General features: G+C 45.6%; 1 protein-coding gene across 1 annotated transcript; it reads left to right on the top strand.

Annotated features, from left to right (window-relative positions):
• Positions 1–1,160: 1,160 nt before the first annotated feature.
• Positions 1,161–19,156, top strand: LOC136504103 (ubiquitin-like-specific protease 1D). Its single transcript, XM_066498967.1, has 16 exons — positions 1,161–1,403; positions 1,586–1,649; positions 1,917–2,020; positions 2,118–2,251; positions 2,563–2,608; positions 13,566–13,642; positions 13,729–13,758; positions 13,844–13,939; positions 14,264–14,366; positions 15,546–15,628; positions 15,778–15,900; positions 16,071–16,158; positions 18,226–18,333; positions 18,441–18,557; positions 18,630–18,683; positions 18,861–19,156. Exons 1-16 carry the CDS (start codon positions 1,161–1,163, stop codon positions 19,119–19,121), a joined length of 1,731 nt encoding a protein of 576 aa, XP_066355064.1. The 3' UTR covers positions 19,122–19,156.
• The last annotated feature ends 13 nt before the right edge of the window (positions 19,157–19,169 follow it).

The raw sequence follows: 19,169 nt of genomic DNA, 5'->3' as shown, positions 1-19,169 counted from the left end.
GCAAAGAGGGGAAGTAATTAAATGTAGGCAGATTTGGCAAGGTTCTCAGAAATACAAAGAGGTTCCTTTTGTCTGAATTCTCTTTCCTTCTGTGTTAATTCTCTTTCCTTTTGCTCGTTGCTATGTATGCTGATGCATGCAAATATGCAATGTGTATATGGATAGCACAATAATTTTCTACTTCCTATTTTGCCGTGATTCCTCTATCACATGACAGGCAATATTCAATCAAGAAGATGTCGTGGGATCACAGACGTGGGCAGAAGGACGAACCAAAACAAATGCCGCACCAAAAAATATCCACACTTTGTTCTTTTTAGTTGTAGGATTGGGTATTAGCTAACAATTAGCTAAACTATTAGCTAGATCCTGTTTGGATTCAAAGCAGCTAATTACTATTTGCATGTTTTGCCCAACTAGTGAAATAATTGCAAATTGGGTATTAGATAACAATTAGCCAAACTATTAGCCAGATCCTGCTTGGATTCAAAGCAGCTAATTACTATTAGTTTAGTTAAATAGTTGTTAATTGGGTATTAGCTAACAAGTAGCTAAACTATTAGCCAGATCCTGCTTGGATTGAAAGCAACTAATTACTATTAGTTTGTTTTGCCCAATTAGTGAAATAATTGTTAATTGGTTATTAGCTAACAATCAGCTAAAGTATTAGCTGGATCCCATTTGAATTTAAAGGAGCCAATTATTAAATCCCTTGGTCCCACTACTATATCTGTCATTCTGGCAATGCATTTAAGTGTCTAGATTCACAACATGTTCCATGTATCCGGACACACCATATGTCAAGGTTTAGAGAATCTTTGTTGTACCTGGTAGAAAGCTAAAATGACACATATAACAAGACAAACATGACCTTAGCGGGTCTGGGCCTAGCTAACAGTGTCCGGTAACTGACGCCGGCCCATAAGGCCCAGCACTATCAAACCCGCGCCCACACCGCAGCCCAACCTTCGGCGTAAACTGATGATTTAGCTGAGCGACAAAATTAAGTGCCAAACCTCCGTTTCTTCCACTCACACTCCTTGCGTGCGTTTCACTCGCACAAAACCCCATAATGCAAAACCCCCAGTCGGCTAGTCCCATACCACCTACCCCTGTTTGAATCTCCGCCCTCCCTGATCATAGGCCGATCAGCGGCGGCCATGGTGCGGAGGTGGAGCGACATCGACTGGTATAGCGTGTTTCTGTCCTACTTCTCTCATGAGGGCACGGTCAATGCCAGCTCCGACTCCCTTGCGCTAGCACCGCATGCCCCTGAGTCTCTAGGCGGCCGCCAAAGGTCCGAGGAGCTATGCAGCGAGTTCGAGCGATGCTTTGGTGAGCGCAGCACCGGTGTACAGGTGAATGATGGGGTGAACTTCCGAATCACCCATCCGGCGGCCAAGGTATGCACGCCTGCTAGCTTGCTCTTCTCCTCATGCAACGAAAACGAGCAGTGGTGTTTGATTTTTTTTGTGCGCTTTCGGTTCCTCAATTGTGTGCGTACTGCATATGTTTTGTTCGCTCCCTTTATGAGCTACATCCCATCGGTTATTATTCAGAGTACCATTTCTGGCTTGGTTTGCAGGCTACCGTTGGTTTGGGACCGGATGTGGAAGCTCCTTCTGCTTCTAACGGCGTATGTGATTTCAGTAAGATTTCTACACTTGCTGCCGTTACCATTTTAAACCTTGCACGTCTGCATATGGTTAAAGGAGGGTTGGGAGACGGTAATGCTATCTCGCTAAAATTTGGCTTATGCTGATTTGTTGTGAGAGGAAAACACTGTTCGCTAAAAAGTACTGCTGAAGTAATGCTGAAGAACAGGGCGTCAATCAGAATAAAACAGTCGTTGAACCTGTTATAGCTATTCACTAATACAAGTTGTCATTGATTTGTTATGTTTCATTTGTGTGTAGGTCCGGTGAATGAGGATGTGCAGGGGGAACATGTGAGCCAGGAACACTCTTCAAAGTCATCTCCCAAGTTTAGTGGGCGGAAGAAGAAGAAAAATTGTGGCCAGGTAAAATACACTTTTTTCAAACCCCCCCCTCTCTGTTTGCTTTGTTGATCCATAGGCATCTCTAACTTGGACACTTATGAGGGAATTGTGGATGCAGCTACCCTTGAATAAAAGGAAAAGCCAAAGCCATGGTGGAAAAAGGAAACCTTCTGTGAACAAATGGAGAGCTCATGCCACCGATTCGGAGGAGTCTGATTATGAAAGTTCACTTCCCAGTACATTCTCTAAGAGGTAGGCGTCCATTTTCCTTGTGTTTAATGACAAGTTATTTACGTTACCTTTCTAACTAGTAATTTTTATGATTTTATGTGTGCATCTTGTGCAACCATCTGGGTTAATGAAAATGTGGCCTTATATGGAAATTTGTATGCTTTTTAAACATATTCTCTGCCTTACTTAATAGTTATGTTTCACAAGCTTTTGCATATTCTGCACATATGGTTTATATATTGGCATGCATGATGTACTAAATTATTATATTTTTACTTCGCTCCATTTAGAAGTCTCAATCATCAGCTCTAAACCTGCATCCTTCTATGCAGGAGGAAGCAACAGCTTCAGAATTCATCTTCTGTTCATTCTCGAAAGGTTGGTATCTGATACTAATTGTTAGAATGGCATTATCCTAGCCATTACGCTCTTCCAATCTCAGTCATTACTAGATCTAATAGTAGACATATCTGCATGTACCTTTATAGCCTGTATTAATTAGGCTAGATTAGAGGATATCTTTGATTCTTTCCTTGCATATACACTCACTCACTACTGGACACGGGTTCTTTGCCGAGTGCCCTAAATGCTCGGCAAACCCAAGTTTGCACTCGGCAAAGAGTTTGCTGAGTGTTACACTCGGCAAAGACCCGCCGGCATAGCTTTTGTCGGCAAAGGGTTCTTTGCCGAGTGCAATATATCGGGCACTCGGCAAAGCCTTTGCCGAGTGCCACGTCAGCACTCGGCAAAGAAAAGTTGACCTAACGGAGACCGCTCATCTGACGTCCCCTTTGCCGAGTGGTGACGTGTCGGGCACTCGGCAAAATATATTTTTTTCCAAAAAATTCTTTGCCGAGTGCCACAGCGTCGGCACTCGGTGCCCAGTTTTGCCGAGTGCTTTGGACCAGGCACTCGGCAAATCTGGGACCTGAGCCGGTTTTGCACAGTTTTGCCCAGTTTTACCGAGTGCTGTTGTCATGGCACTCGGCAAAGGCACCTTTGTCGAGTGTTACACTCGGCAAAGCTGGGAATTATTCTTTTTTTTTGTTTTTTGCTTCCCATCTTTACAGACAAACAAATCACATATTCACAACCATCACATGCCCAGAATCACAATATATATCACATAAATGCCTCGTCCATAGCAACATCCATCACATACACGATATAGATCACAATGTATATCACATCCACATCCATCACAATATCCACATCCAACACAACCATCACAATATCCATCACAGGATCCAACACAAGTCTAAGTCCATAAAACATAAGAAAAGAGACCAATCCAAGGTACCTACTGTCACCCTTGCCACCCGGAGTGTGAAGAAGGGCCACCTGGCCCCTCGGGCTGTGGAGGAGGGCCAGCTGGCCACCCAAACTGTGGAGAAGGGCCAGGTTCACTTGGATGCGTCGAGTGGTGCCCTTGAGGAGTCGGGTTTGAACCCGCGGACGGTGGCTGCGCAAAGGAAAAGCGAATTCATGAGTTTTTGTAGGAGGGTTGCACAAGCTAAAGCAATAAACAACCATACTCACTGGACTAGGATCAGGAGTACGAACCACTAGAGCGAGGAGCGAAGGTGGCACGGCTATACCCGTCGTGGCCTGAAGGTTCGCCATGAACGCGTAAAGGTCCTACAGCCTCTTCTCCTCGGCCTCCCTCCTTCGCTCTTGCTCCGCCTGCGAGGCCGAGTGCCTGGCCTCCAGCCTCTGCACCTAGGCCTACAATATTTCACCCGCAATGTTTCAACAATGCAAAGGCAAGATATATGTAAAAGCAATGAACGACGAATAAAACAAGACTAACCTAGAGTTCCGCCACCTGCTGCTGTGCACTCTGCTGCCGAGGTCATATAGGGAGGGAGGAGCTCGTGCTCCTTGCTCGAATCTAGGAGAGGGTGGGAGTAGAGGCCGTGTCAACTTGGCTGTCCACCATCTAGTACCGGCCGTGCTGCTTCCCTCCTCCAAGCCTCATCACGAGGTCCGCATCCAGGGGCTGGGAGGCCGGATCGAAGTTCTCCCCATGGCGCGTGCGAGCCACCGAGGAGTACTCGCTGAGCTTGCTGTGGACGTTCGTGTTGGTGTATGCCTCGGGTAGGTCCTCCGGGTTGTAGGTGAGGTCCGGGGCTGTCGCCTTGCCCTTGTGTGCTAGGGCGTACGCCATGAACTTGTTGCACTCCTGGCCACCATGCGACTGTGACTGCGAGGAAAACACCAAGATGATTACAAGTAATGAGAATTGAGCGTTCGAATGAATAAAGAAATAAATATAAAGAGTGTTACCCATGTCTGGGCATATGCGCCGAGGTGGCGGTTGCCTTGGTGGTGTGGCACACCACCCATCTATAGGCGGCAGTCTTGACAGATGTTGTGCTTTTCCATCCACTCATTCGAGCACCACCTGTCGACAATGGCCGCCTAGCAGGCTCGGTCCTTGGCGCACCAATCAGGACACATCTGCAGACCATTAAGTATATAACATGTCAAAAGATAAAATGAAGCCTACCTATTCTTCATGGAAGGAATTAGTATTAATGTTTCGTACTAACCTAGAGGTACTGCTCCTTGGTGAGCATCATGGTCCTAGCCGCCTGCTTCCTCACCACGTCACCAAGGACATTCCCATTGTAGTTGATGATGCACTGGAGCCGCGTCTCGTGGTACAGGTCTGAGAGTCGGTTCCTGCAGACCTTGTCCTGCACTCGCTCCACTCGGCCCTCGTACCCTAGGGCGCACCTAAAGAAGTCCTGCATACATGCATCATGTATCATTTCATTATTTTAAGAACGACCAATGAATACAATAAATTGACCAATGTAGTGCGATGAAGACTTACACAGTGCTCCTGCTTAATCCGCGCTACCTTGGTGCCTGCGACGTTGTCCGTGGCAAGGGCAAAGTGGTCCCATGTCCAGGGCGGCATAGTCACGTTGCCGTTGGTGCCTGCGACGGTGACCATGCCAGGGTAGTGCTCCCAAATTAGAAGGCTCAGGATGCCATTGATCTGGCGTACCTGGCCAGCCCCGGACACAACTTCCCAGTTGCTGCATGAGTCATTAAGAAGAATTGTTAGTCTCCATTTTGATTGTCAACATGTCATATGAACAAGTAGAGAAAACATGAATGGTTACGTACCCGTCGCCCACGGGTCGAATCATCGGGCGCTGGTGAACTGGGATCGGCCTCCGCGGGAGGGTCGACGGCCCACGCAAGTAGATGGTCGACCCACCAGAGGAAGAGGAACCCCCTGCTGTCGCTGCCTCCTCGTGGCCAGACGAAGCGGAACCCCCTGCTGTCGCCGCCTAGTCGTCCTTGTCCCCCGCGGCCGCCCCTTGGTCACCCTCATCCCTGGAGGCCGCCACCTGGTCCTCCTCGGGCGACGGGGTGCGAGGCATAGGCCTCGTCCTCGGACAGTCGTGGGAGTGGCCGGTCCTAGTCCTCCTCGTCGATGTCTCCGCCGACGGCTCCTCGTCCTCCTGAGCGGGGGGTGTCGCGTAGAGCGAGTGGAGACGCCTCTGCCTTCCCCCAGGCATTTTGTCGAGTTCCTACAATTACAAAGATGCAAAATGAATTTGTAAGTCCTTATAAAGAGATGGAAAATGAACAAAACATAATTGCAAATTAATAGTAATAATAATATAGTATTACATGAATTAGAAATAATCTCCCTCATCATCATCTCCCTCGTTGTCATCATCTCCCTCGTTGTCATCATCTCCCTCGTTGTCATCGGCATCACTATCAATATTGTCGAAAAAATCGACCTCATCTCCAACGTTGTCATCATTGTCATCGCCTAAACGTAATCGCTCAAGCATTTGTAAGTCGTTGGCATTTTGCACCTCATCTCCATCGTCCTCATCTCCATCGTCCTCATCAATGTCATTGTGTACTTCCATGCCCATCAGCGAAGACATGTCTATGTCAAACCTCCCTTCTAGCCCCTCTGGTTGATAGAACTCTCCATCGTATGTGTTTGGGTCAAAGTTGTAATCCTCATCGTTCGGGACAGGCACTTTACCGTGCGGTGATACCTTGTGCACAAGGTACCAGCCCGTAAGATTAGGGTCTTTTTGGCACACCCATGGGAGATAATAAACTTGCATGGCCTATTGAGCCACAATATAGACATCGTCGCCTCGATAGACGGAATCCTGCCGAATTTCGACTTGCCCAAGCTCAGGGGTCGTTCTCGTTACATTAGGATCGAACCAATGGCATTTGAATACGACTGGATTAAGAGGTTTGCGACCCTCAAATCTGAGCTCGTATATTTCTTCGACTATGCTGTAGTAGTCGCGGTCATCGGTGCCAGGCGTACAAACTCTGGTATTCATGGTTCTTCGGTTTAGGCGACTCTGTTCGTGTCTTGTTGTGTGAAAGCGATATACATTCACATCATAAACAGTAAATGACTTGACCTTATAAGCGAAGCCATTGGCAACCTATCTCAACTCATCACTCATTTCCGCATCCGTGCTGGCCTGCAAGGTGAGGCCAGATAGATCGTTACATTACTCGCTCGTACGAGCAAAGTGCTAAGTCAAAGATAGAACGAGGTAAATTGGACGGTACCTTCTTACTAAACCAAAAAATGAAATCGGGCACACCATCTTAGAGAAGGCTATCTTATTCTTGAGGGGAAGGAGCCCAATCCTCTTGCCAGTACTTATCCAGAAATTCCCTGAAAAAATGAGAGACAAGGGAGTTGGATGGATGGAGGATAGTGACGGCGTATGTAACAAGCTCATTGAGAACTTACCGCAAATACGAGTTCACTTTGTCAAGGTTCAACAACACATACAACATGATAGTGCGCCACTCATCATACTGCAAGGTCTTGGTGCTCGATGCGCTTGCGCTTCTGAGTTGCCCTTTGAAAAGGCTGAGGTTCGATGAACTCTCGTCGGCGTTGTAACGAGGGGGTGGATTGTGCACACTTGGAAGGTTGTCCTTATAGTATGCTGTTGTGAAGTTTGACACCTCCTCCATAATGAATGCCGCTACCACGGATATCTCAATTTTGGCTTTATTTCTACACTTTTTGCGAAGAACCTTTAGACATCTCTCGATTGGATAGCACCAATAGGCCTGCACGGGACCCCCCATTCATGCCTCGTACGGTAGGTGTAAAATCAAATGCTACATTGGCACGAAGAAGCCGGGTGGAAAGATCTTCTCCAACTTGCAGAGCAACACAGGTGCCACTTTTTCTAAGTCAACAACCATGGCTCGAGATAACTCCTTGGCACAAAGCTGATGAAAGAAATAGCTCAACTCTGCCAGCACGCGCCAGACATTCTCGGGGACATATCCCCAGGTCATGGCAGGAAGAAGCCGTTCAATCCATATGTGGTAGTCATGACTCTTCATCCCTAAGACTCGCATAGTAGACAAGTTCACTCCCCTCCTCAGATTCGCCGCATACCCATCAGGGAACATTAACGTCTGGATCCACCACAATACCTCCTTCCTTTCGTCCTTTTTCAAGACGAAATCGGCATGAGGCCTTTTCCATTTCTTGCCAGGCGCAGGAGGCTTCATCACTAGCTTTGGTCTATCGCACAATGTCGCCAGGTCCAGTCTAGCCTTAACGTTGTCCTTTGTCTTATCAGGAATGTCCATGAGTGTTGCCTAAAGTGCCTCGACGACATTCTTTTCAGTGTGCATTACATCAATGTTGTGTGGAAGAAGGAGGTCATTGAAATAGGGGAGCCTAGTCAAGCCCAATATATGAGTCCACATGTGATCCTGACCATATCCAATAAAACCACCTTTGTTGTCATCAATTTTGAGAGCCTCTATCTGAGAACAGACCTCGGCGCCGCTCATCATCTGAGGTGCAGGGTCAGTGACTCGAACACCTTTCGTGAAGTTCTTGATGTCTCGTCTGAATGGATGGTTAGAAGGGAGGAATCGACGATGTTGGTCGAACGAAGAGAACTTGCCACCCTTCTTCAACCAATTGAACCTCATAGCTTCCTTGCATACTAGGCATGGGAACTTCCCATGAACACACCACCCGCAGAATATGCCATATGCTAGGAAGTCATGCAGGGAGTACTGGTACCAGACATGCATTTTGAAGTTCCTCTTTGTAGCTTGGTCATATGTCAGTACCCCATTTTCCTAAGCATCGATCAATTCGTCAATCAGAGGCTCCATGAACACTCCCATATTGTTCCTCAGGTGTCCGGGAATTATGAGCGACAGGAATACGTTCTTGGGTTGAAACATGACGCCGGGGGGAACATTTAGGGGGATCATGAACACGGGCCAACAAGTGTACGGGGCCGCCATCATTCCATACGGATTGAACCCGTCTGTTGCCAGCGCTACACGTACATTCTGAGCCTCCTCAGCTTTACCGGGATGTTTACCATCAAAGTGGACCCATGCATCACCATCGGATGGATGTACCATCTTCTTAGAATTGTATCTTTTGACATTTTTGTGCCATGTCATCTGTTTGGCGGACTCCTCTATCATGAATAGCCATTGGATCCTCGGTATGAAAGGAAGGTACCGTAGGACCTTCTCGGGGATATCAAGCTACTTCTTCTAGCCATCACTAGAGTCTACCTCCAGAAACCTAGAGGATTTGCACTTTGGACAGTGCGTTGCTTTCTTGTGTTGTTTCCTAAATAGGACGCAACCATTTGGACAAGCATGGATCTGCTGATACGGCATCTTCAGTGCACGAAGAAGTTTTTGTGACTCGTACATGTTCTTCGTCAGAACGTGACCCTCTAGAAGCAGGGTCCCAACAACTACCAACATAGCATCGAAGGCGTCTTGACTCAGGCTATACTGCGACTTGAACCCCATTAGGCGTCCAACGGCATCCAGTCATGAAACCTCGGTCTTTTCGTGAAGGGGCTGCTATGCCGAAGACATCATGTCGTAGAACGCCTTTGCGGTTTCCTCTGGTTCCTCCTCCATTCCTTCACCAAACTGTGCCTCATGAAAGTCATCCATCATGTCTGGTACCCCGACATCACCATCAAAATCCTCGAGGCGTTGTCTCACCACCTCCTCTCTCATACGATCCGCTTCACCATGGAAGATCCAGCGGGTATAGTTTGGCGTGAATCCAAACTTGCAAAGATCTTCCCCCACCTTCTTCCTATTTTTTCTTTTCCTATTGTCACATTTGCTATAGGGACATGGCATCCGACTCGCCCCTTGAGCAGCCGTGCCAAATGCATGGTCTAAGAAAGCAGAGATATTGCACATCCATTCTGGGGTCATCTCTGCATGGCCCGTGTACATCCAGTCACGGTTATCCATCCTCTGACATATATATATATATATAAGCGAGTAATAAAACCAGCAATTGCATCTACACGGCATTCCTACTATCTAATAGGTGAAGGATAGGTCCTAATCCCACCCGCGGATGTGTAGATGAGGTTAGTCTCCATGCTCTACTCCTATCCGAGATAGAATTTCGGCGGCACCTCCCTGCTGTTCTCCCGATACACGTCCTGGCAGGGAGAGTGTGTATCCGGAGAACAATAGGGAAGAGCTGCCGAAACTCGGTCTCGGATCGGAGCAGACCATGGAAACTAACTAGTCTACGCATCCGCGGGCTATCCAAAAAATGTGGACAATCCGAAATAGATACGGTCATAGATATGCAAAGATCCACCTACGACCGTATCTCTTTCGGACGGGAGACGCCTAACTAGGTTACGCAATCTAAGACAATGATACGGGAGGAGGGCTTATTTATACCTAGGGTGGCGGTGGAGTCAGGCTAGCAGGGCAGTGGCGAGTCGGGGCAGTGACAAGGCGATGCTATGCAGGCAGACCCGCAACGCTGACGAAGAGGATCGGGGTCACCGAGTCCCCTCTGACGTGCTCTTCTCTGCAAAAGAAGAAACACAATACTATAAATTGAAAATTTTAGCAGAACCTCCCCTGTACGGGGAGGTTTCCAAAACCTACAAGAAAAAACCAGCACGATGGCCGACAACCATATATCAATGGAACAAATACGGCACGATGGCCGATAGCCAGATATATATTAATCCACCACCAACACACCACCACCACGACCACACCACCACCACAACCACCACACTACCACCACCACCACCACCACGACCACACCACCACCACCACAACCTCCACCACCATGACCACACCACCACCACCACAACCACCACACTACCACCACCACCACCACCATGACCACACCACGACATCCACCACAATGACCATGACCACACCACCACGTCCACCACAACGACCACCATTGCACGCCACCACCACCTACACCTACACCTACACCTCCTCCTTCACCAGCATTGTACACCATGAAGCGAGGAAAGGGCATACCTGGACGTCGGAGGCCACGGATGGGGCGAGGGTCGCAGATGGGGCGGTGTCAAGGGGCCAGGGCGGGGCACCTCCTCCGCCTCTCTTCTCGGCCTCCTCTCTTCTCCTGTTCCCCTTCTCCTCTTCCTCCCTTTCTCCCACCTTCTGCTCAGAACGGGGGCGGGCACGGCGGACAGCGTGGACGGGGTTGGCGGGTGGCGTGGGGTCCTCCTCCTTCTCCGGTGGCCAGCGAATGGCACAGAGGTTCTCCTCCTCCTCGGGGCGGGCCGGCCGGCGGGCGTGGGCGGGCGGCGTGGCCGGGGTGGGGCACCTTCGGTGGGTTGAGGCGAGCGGTGGGGTGGGGCTCCTTCGGTGGCCTGCTCCTCCTACCTCCTCCTCTGGCGGGCGAGGGCCAGGGGCGCGTGGGGTGGCGATGGAGGGGTGGCGGTGGTGGGGGCGCGTGAGGTGGCCGGTGGTGGGGTGGTGGTGGCGGGGGCGCACGGGGTGGCGGTTGCGGGGTGGCTGGGGCCGGGGGCCAGGGGCGCGCGGGGTGGCGGTGGCGACGGCTGGGGCAGCACGGGGCGGGGCGGGGTGGCGGAGCATGGCGGGGCGGCGTGGGGAGGCAAGGCGGTGGTGCTGTGTGTGGTGTGTGTGAGTGTGTCGGCCGGGAGGTCGACATATTTTTTTTAACCGCCCACAGCTTTGCCGAGTGCCAAGATCTACGGCACTCGGCAAAGAAGATTCCCTTTTTTATTTAAAAAACTTTGCCGAGTACCAGGCGTTAGGCACTCGGCAAATAATTAAGTTTGCCGAGTGCCACGGCTTGGCACTCGGCAAAAAAATTTTTATTTATTTTGGCCACCAATTTTTTTGGTAGCCCTACAACAGTACCAAGAATCACATATTCAAATTTTGCACATTTTGACTGATTTTTTCTATATTTCATTAGTTTATTCCATTTTGTTGATTTTTCGGAAAATACGAGTTTGAACTGCAGGTGCATCGAATATTGGATTTGAATGATTCGAAAAATGACATTCATGTTTGTGAGTGTAAGTTTAGGCCAAATCCAGGAACTGACCTAAAATTTCTATCAACTTGCTCATGGGGCAATGCCACCAAATTGCGTGCGAGTTGTTTTTTAATTCCATAAAATGCAAACGAAATCAAAAAAACATGAAACTTGTGGAGATGCCGTGTTATCGTATGCATAGGTTGTGGTAAAAATTTGAGAAAGTTTCGAGCATGTTGTCACGTACCATGCTTACAAACCAGGACATATCTTTCTTTCCAATTTTATTGTGGGTTTGATAAGAACCTTTTTTGCTTTGTGGATAAAAAAAAGAGTTTTTTTTATAACCCGCTTGTTTTATTCTAACAAATTCTATATGGAACTGTCCGCTGAAGAGAAAATCGATCTGATTGTCTCTCAGCCTATATCGAATTTTGGAAAGAAAAAACCAGAATTTTCTTCTTTTTTTATTAACATTAAGAAAAAAGAATATAATTAAAATGGAATTGGCAATATAATTTTTATGCACTTTTGAAATGAAAGAAAAATATTGTCCTGGTTTGTAAGCATGGTACGTGACAACGTGCTCGAAACTTTCTCAAATTTTTACCACAGCCTACGCATACGATAACACGGCATCTCCACAAGTTTCATGTTTTTTCGATTTTGTTTGCATTTTATGGAATTAAAAAACAACTCGCACGCAATTTGGTGGCGTTGCCCCGTGAGCAAGTTGATGGAAATTTCAGGTCAGTTCCTGGATTTGGCCTAAACTTACACTCACAAACATAAATGTCATTTTTCGAATCATTCAAATCCAATATTCGATGCACCTGCAGTTCAAACTCGTATTTTCCGAAAAAATCAATAAAATGGAATAAACTAATGAAATATAGAAAAAATCAGTCAAAATGTGCAAAATTTGAATACGTGGTTCCTGGTACTGTTGTAGGGCTACCAAAAAAATTGGTGGCCAAAATCAAAAAAAAATTTGCCGAGTGCCAATCCGTGGCACTCGGCAAACTTAATTATTTGCCGAGTGCATAACGCCTGGCACTCGGCAAAGTTGCCGGCGTTGGGTCCGTTATGCCTCTGACAATATTTGCCAAGTGCTCTAGTTTGCCGAGGGCCTGACACTCGGCATATTAAGGTTTGCCGAGTGCCTATATTTTGCCGAGTACTAGGCACTCGGCAAAATAGCCTTTGCCGAGTGTTTTATTTTGCCGACGGCTGCACTCGGCAAACTGAGTCTTTGCCGAGTGCCCAATATTTGGCACTCGGCAAAGTATTCGACACTCAGTAAATTACCAGTTTCCCATAGTGACTGTTGTATAAGTACAGCCTACAACAATAGAGAATTTATTTTCCCTATCTTCTTTCACTAAGCTATACCAAGAAGTGTAATTTGTGAATAATCATTTAATTTCTTGCTCCGTAACTAATCATCCATGTTTTCCTATTGCTTTAAAGTCAAACAATCCTCATTTTGGATTAACTGCTAAATGTGAAAACTAGATTATGTTGCATTTCCTATTGCATGCAATGTGTAATGAGCATATCATGATGTTTGACTTTAGTGGTCATATATAAGAACAGTAGAGATCGTAGTGAGTTGTTGTTTACCATCAAGGACATTTCTTTGCATTATTGGTGGCTTGATTGCATTAATCATTGCTCACTAGCAAGGCTGGGTAAGGTTTAGAAAAATAACTCTCATTTGTTAACATGAGGTTACAATTTTTGGTATTTTGCACTAAATCTTGTCTTCAGAAAGGTTCGGTGTGGTTGTTATCCTCTTTAATAGATACCGCTATACTTTCCATTGACAACTTACCATTGTATTATTTGTTTATAATAAGTTTGGTTGTCATATGTCACATTGTTAAGAGCCAGGCCGTTTATTGGGAACTCTATGCTCTCTCATAGTAGTTTGATCCTGGCACCACTTTTACATGTAATTTTGACCTGATACATTTATTTGTATGAGCTGCCTTTAAGGTTCAAGATGTGGTTCTGTTGGATGATGAAGATGTGGAACCTAAGGAAGAAGTAAACCGTGAGATGTCTGACAGACTGTAAGCTCCTCTCTAGTTGTATTCATCATGTACACTGTTAGCTTACCTTTTTAGTATATGTTCAACTCAACCAATTGTATTTTCAGGAATGAACCTAAGATCTACTACCCATCAAGGTGAATATTATGCATTTTTCTCCAAAGATCATGAATTCATGGTCGATGTTCATTTTACCTTCCGTTGACTTCATTATATGAACAGAGATGATCAAGAAGCTGTCGTGCTCACCAGATCTGATATTAAATGTCTTGATCCTGAAGTATTTTTGTCTTCAGCAGTGATAAACTTCTACATCAAGTAAGTGGTAACTTTATATTATGATTTTTTTCTTAAACTGCTTCAGTGTATCGCTTATATTTCAAACAAATAGGAATTAATGAATGAAAGGGTCACTATGCATGGGAGTATTTAGGTGTTAGTGCTTGCTATTTTTTAAGAAATTTAATGCTTGGTCTTCTACTGTTGTTTCACATTGTATTGTCTTAAACACCACCAAACTATTCACTGTGGGCTATTTAACTTAAGAATTTGTAAAGTAGTATTATATGAACTCTGAGCTATGCTATGTCCAGGGAGGTATAAGACGGTACTCTGTATTTTTTCGGTGATGTTGCTGTGCAGGTACATCAAAAGGACCAGACTGTGTAACGAAAATTTCAGAGACAAATTTTACATATTTAACACGTATTTTTTTGGAAAGCTTGAAGAAGCATTGTATCAGCCGGTACGATCTTTTTTGTCATGAAGTCATACTTCTCTTACCAAATGTCATGCATTTTGTCTTTGTTAAAAATTGGGATAATTATACTATTCTGGGTACGTAATACATGAGCGCCTTGTAATAAGTTTATGTTATTTTTTCCCAAACCGTCAAGAGAGCTGCTCATACCCTTGTTAAGAATAAATGAATCATTAGTACCCAAATACAAAGAAGGAAAAACGAACACACCCTATACTGAAAGCTCCCATACAAGGCGAGGTCTGTAGAAATAAATTTCTAGACAAACCTTACCTTTTCTTATTCTACAAGAAGGCTGGTTCGAACCCAGGGCCTCCATGCCACAAGAAAAATGAGTTTTTGGACAGCCTTACCCTTTCTTATTCTGCAAAGAGGCTGGTTTCGAACCTAGGACCTCCAAGCCACAAGTTGAGAGACTCAACTACTGTGCCAAGCATGCCTTCTTGAGTGTGAAAATTCAATTAACTAATTATTTTCTTTTTGAGTGAGGAATTGTTATTTTTTCTTGTGCCCCTCGTGACCTGGACTGCTTATCGGTTGGGTGCACATTTTGGGATGTGTTTGGTTCCTCGTGTGAAGGTCATCCTGCACCGGTGGATGCGTATAATCCTATAGAGAAGAGTGTTTGGTTGCCCGCATGAGCGGATGCAGAAATACACCATCATCTCATATGAGTGCAGCCCCCAAATTGAGCTTCTCTCATATGCAGGCTCGGTGGATGCATTGCATTTGCTATAGGCCCCACATGTTAGGTGGTCACTGCACCCGCTGATACAGGCAACCAAACATCTTTACAAGGTCATTGCATCCGCCCATATGCAATCGACCACTCTTCTTTTTAGATCACTGCATCCACTAATCATGCTTCCACTCATTCAGGATATACAATGCAGGTTTAAGAAGGCAACTAAACACACCCTTGAGTTTTATTCAACTGCATTTCAATATAGTTCATTTGCACTATTTTTCTACCAGTCCTTCACAAAATTTGATCATCTTATTTTTCTAATAGAAAATCTCTCCTGGTTTTCTTCTCTCATTTCTTTTGTGTTCATGTGTTGACATTATCTTCTGTGCTACTTGTTTATTCATCATGTTTTTTATTACCTTAACATGTTATCTTATATGAAAAAAAAATATTTCTCCCGTTGGATTTTCTTCTAGCGTGACTTCCCAAAGTTGAGAAGATGGTGGAAAGGTGTCAATATATTCAATAACGCATATATCATCTTGCCGATCCATGCGAAGTAAGTTGATACTGGATAAGACATTTACATCATCTCTTGCCTTTCAGCATATGCTGAATGCGTTTGAAACTTACAATCATGTTTTTCATGCTGTACCTTTTGATATAGTATATTTTATGGGGACTTTCCTATTTGCGTTTGTAAACTAGGGAGCACTGGAGCTTGGTAATCATTTGCCTTCCTCCAAAAGAGAGAATTTCAGAACCAATCATACTTCATCTGGACTCCCTAGGGATGCATCACAGTGCTAAGATCTTGAACACAGTTGAGAGGCAAGTAACAATCTCAGCTATAGTTATCCAGCTAATTTTAGCTATTTTTCACTCTTGCTATTCAGAACCAAGAAATTCCAAAATATGGCCGACTTGCTTGCTGCTGAGTTTTAGTGTAAGTGACCTACTGTACTCTGCACAACACTGACAGCATCAACTACATGTTGCAGGTACCTTGAAAAGGAATGGCGCTTCTTATCCGTTGCAGAGCCAGCATGGCCGTGCCTTCCAAGTGATATACGCAAGGAAACTGTCCAGGTACATACAGTTTAACATTGTTGTAAAGTAACACTATAATAAAGTGCTTCCAGTTCCTCTTGGTTTATAGACACTACCGGAATGCCCAGCTTTGCCGTGTGTCCACGGCACACGGCGAAGCCTAAAAAACATTTGGCAAAGCCTTTACCGAGTGTTACACTCGGCAAACGTCACTCGACGTATACAGTGCCGGCAAAGGTTTCTTTGCCGAGTGTTTTCTATTGTGCACTCGGTAAAGACTTTGCCGAGTGCTAAAACCGACACTCGGCAAAAAAAAATTGAAAAAATATAAAAAAAACCGCCCACCCCGCACGCGGCTCGGCCGCGCCGCTGCCCACCCGCGGCTCGCCGCCTGCAACCACGCGCCCCGCTGCCACCACGCCGCCACCAGCACGCCGCTGCCACCACCACGCCCGCCACCACCACGTCCGCCACCACCACGCCCGCTGCCACCACCATGCTCGCCGCCGCCACCACCACGTCCGCCCGGCCTCTCCCCACCGGATCCGGCCTCCGGCCACCGGGATCCGCCCTCTCCTGCTAGGATCCGGCCTTCGGCGCAACGCGAGGAGAGAAGCTGCACCGCTCGCCGGAGAGAGCCGCACTGCCAGCCGTGGTGGCACCTGGAGAGGGAGGGGAGGGGGCGGCGCTGGAGAGAGAGGGGAGGGGGCAGCGGGAGAGGGAGTGAGGGGAGGGGGCGGCGGCGCCGGGAGAGGGAGGGGAGGGTGGGAGGGAGGGGGCGGCGGCCTAGTGTTTTTATAATGTGAAGCCTTTGCCGAGTGTCGGATCGAGGACACTCAGCAAAGATGGCTTTGCTGATTGTCAGATCACAAGCACTCGGCAAACTAATCTTTGCCGAATGTCTAGGGTTTGAGGCACTCAGCAAATATATTATTTATTTTTTATTTCCTTGTTTTTCATAACGTGTTTTTCCTTTTTTGTTCGATGTACTTTGAAAATACCTTGTCAAATTGACTCAACAATATATATATATATATATATATATATATATATATGATTTTTCTACGAATATGATTCCTATTATTTTATGCAGTTACAGCTCAAATTTAATTTATATCAATTAAAATTCTATAATTGCACTTAATAAATTAAAATTATCAAACGGATCCAAAAAATTATCAAAATTTCACATGAAACAATCTATGTTCTCTATTGCCTATATAAAAAGTTTTGAAGTCAAACCCCAATTCGACCGTCACTTTGACTTCAAATCTTACCGATTCCTTCTCAACGCTACGATTCTTCTTCTGTGATGCTTGGGTTTGTAAACATGGTACATGACAAATTGTGCAAAACCTTCTCAATTTTTTACCACAGCCTCCACGTATGATATCATCACATCATGACAAATCTCATGATTTTTAGACTTCGTTTGCTTTTTTTAGAATTTAAAAGCCATTTGGCCACACGTTCGTGGTCGTGTTTCCTGAACAAGATGTTCAAAATTTCTTTTCATTTCCTGGGTGACGCCTCACACTGGACTCAATAACATGAATATCATTTTTTCTACTCATTTTATTCTATTATTTGAATCACTTATAGTTCAAATTTGACTTATACGAAAAATTTCCTAAAAATACAATAAATTAAATAATATAGCAAACAGATCCACAAATATACCAAATTTTAACATGGAATACCACATGTTGTATGTTGAGAGTAGAAAAAGTTTCAAGGTCAGAAGAAAAAAAAAATATTTGCCGAGTGCCAAATAGTTACACTCGGCAAACATATTTCTTTGCCGAGTGCCTAGTTTTGCCGAGTGTTTTTTTTGTAGTTTGCCGAGTGTCGAACTTTGCCGAGTGTTTTTTGCATCGTTTGCCGAGTGCATTTATTTTGCTGAGTGTTTTTTTCGCAGCACTCAGCAAAGGGCTTGTTTGCCGAGTGCCCTGAGGAAATGCACTCGGCAAACATAAAAACACTCGGCAAATAGTGCTTTTCCGGTAGTGAGGTTTCCAGGTGTTTGCGTTAAATATTTGTTGAGATTGCGATTACTTGGTACAGTTTACTCGTAAATCAATATAACATGGTTTTAACAACTGCTAGGTTCCGCAGCAGAATAATACGTTCGACTGTGGTATCTTCATGCTTTACTATATTGAACAGTTTATAAAAGAGGCACCAGCATGGTTCACAACCGATAAACTTGGCATGGTTAGTGCTGCCACCTGCTTTCTGTACTTGTTCAGTTCTTGCCATGCTGTTTCTTTGAGCTTTTAAGACTGACTGAGATGTTTATACTTGACTTGTGTATTCCACAGTTTAATCGTAGTTGGTTCAAACCTGAAGAAGCATCTGGTCTAAGGCAGAGAATAAGAGAACTACTGCTGGAAGAATTTGAAAGTGCCAGGCTGGATCATGCTATATCAAAAGCAGATGCACCTGAGGGCTATGACAGCATAAAGGATGGGGGATTGGAAGCAGACGACAGCTCAAAAATGGTCGTAGAGGTGGGTGACGCTGCTAAGAGTATAAAAGGCATTAGTGTTGCAGAATCAGACGAAGCAAGTGCGGAGTTTGGAGACATTGGTAAGACTAACGAATGCATCAAGGTTTTGGCATCCGGAGAAGCAAGTATGGAGTATGGATACAAAAAAGGTACAGTAAAAACAGATTCCAGCAGCTCAAAAGCTGAGAAAGAAGGCAAATCGATTGTACTTGCATCGCCAGAAAGATTGAAGGGGACTGAGGAGGTCATGGGTAGCATGCCAATTCCTGATGTAGTTAGTGACAGCGGTGTCAAAAGATCGGAGGGGGATGAGGAGGTCACTGGTAGCATGCCAGTTCCAGATGCAGTTTGTGAGATCACTGGGACCAAGGTGTGGATCACAAGAGTTTACAGACGACCAATAACTTTGCCACTTGACAATTGGTGTCGGAGCAGCGGCGTATCCAGCGGGAATGCACGCAGGGCATTCATAGAACATTTCTCTCGAAAATAGTAAGAACTAAGAGCAGTATTTGAACTAGACATCTTTGTTCGTTGTGTT

Source organism: Miscanthus floridulus, chromosome 14 (genome assembly GCF_019320115.1).
Source record: "Miscanthus floridulus cultivar M001 chromosome 14, ASM1932011v1, whole genome shotgun sequence".
NCBI classification, from domain to species: Eukaryota; Viridiplantae; Streptophyta; class Magnoliopsida; order Poales; family Poaceae; genus Miscanthus; species Miscanthus floridulus.
The sequence above is the reverse complement of the archived record's forward strand: the minus strand, read 5'-3'. Positions and strand labels throughout refer to the sequence as shown.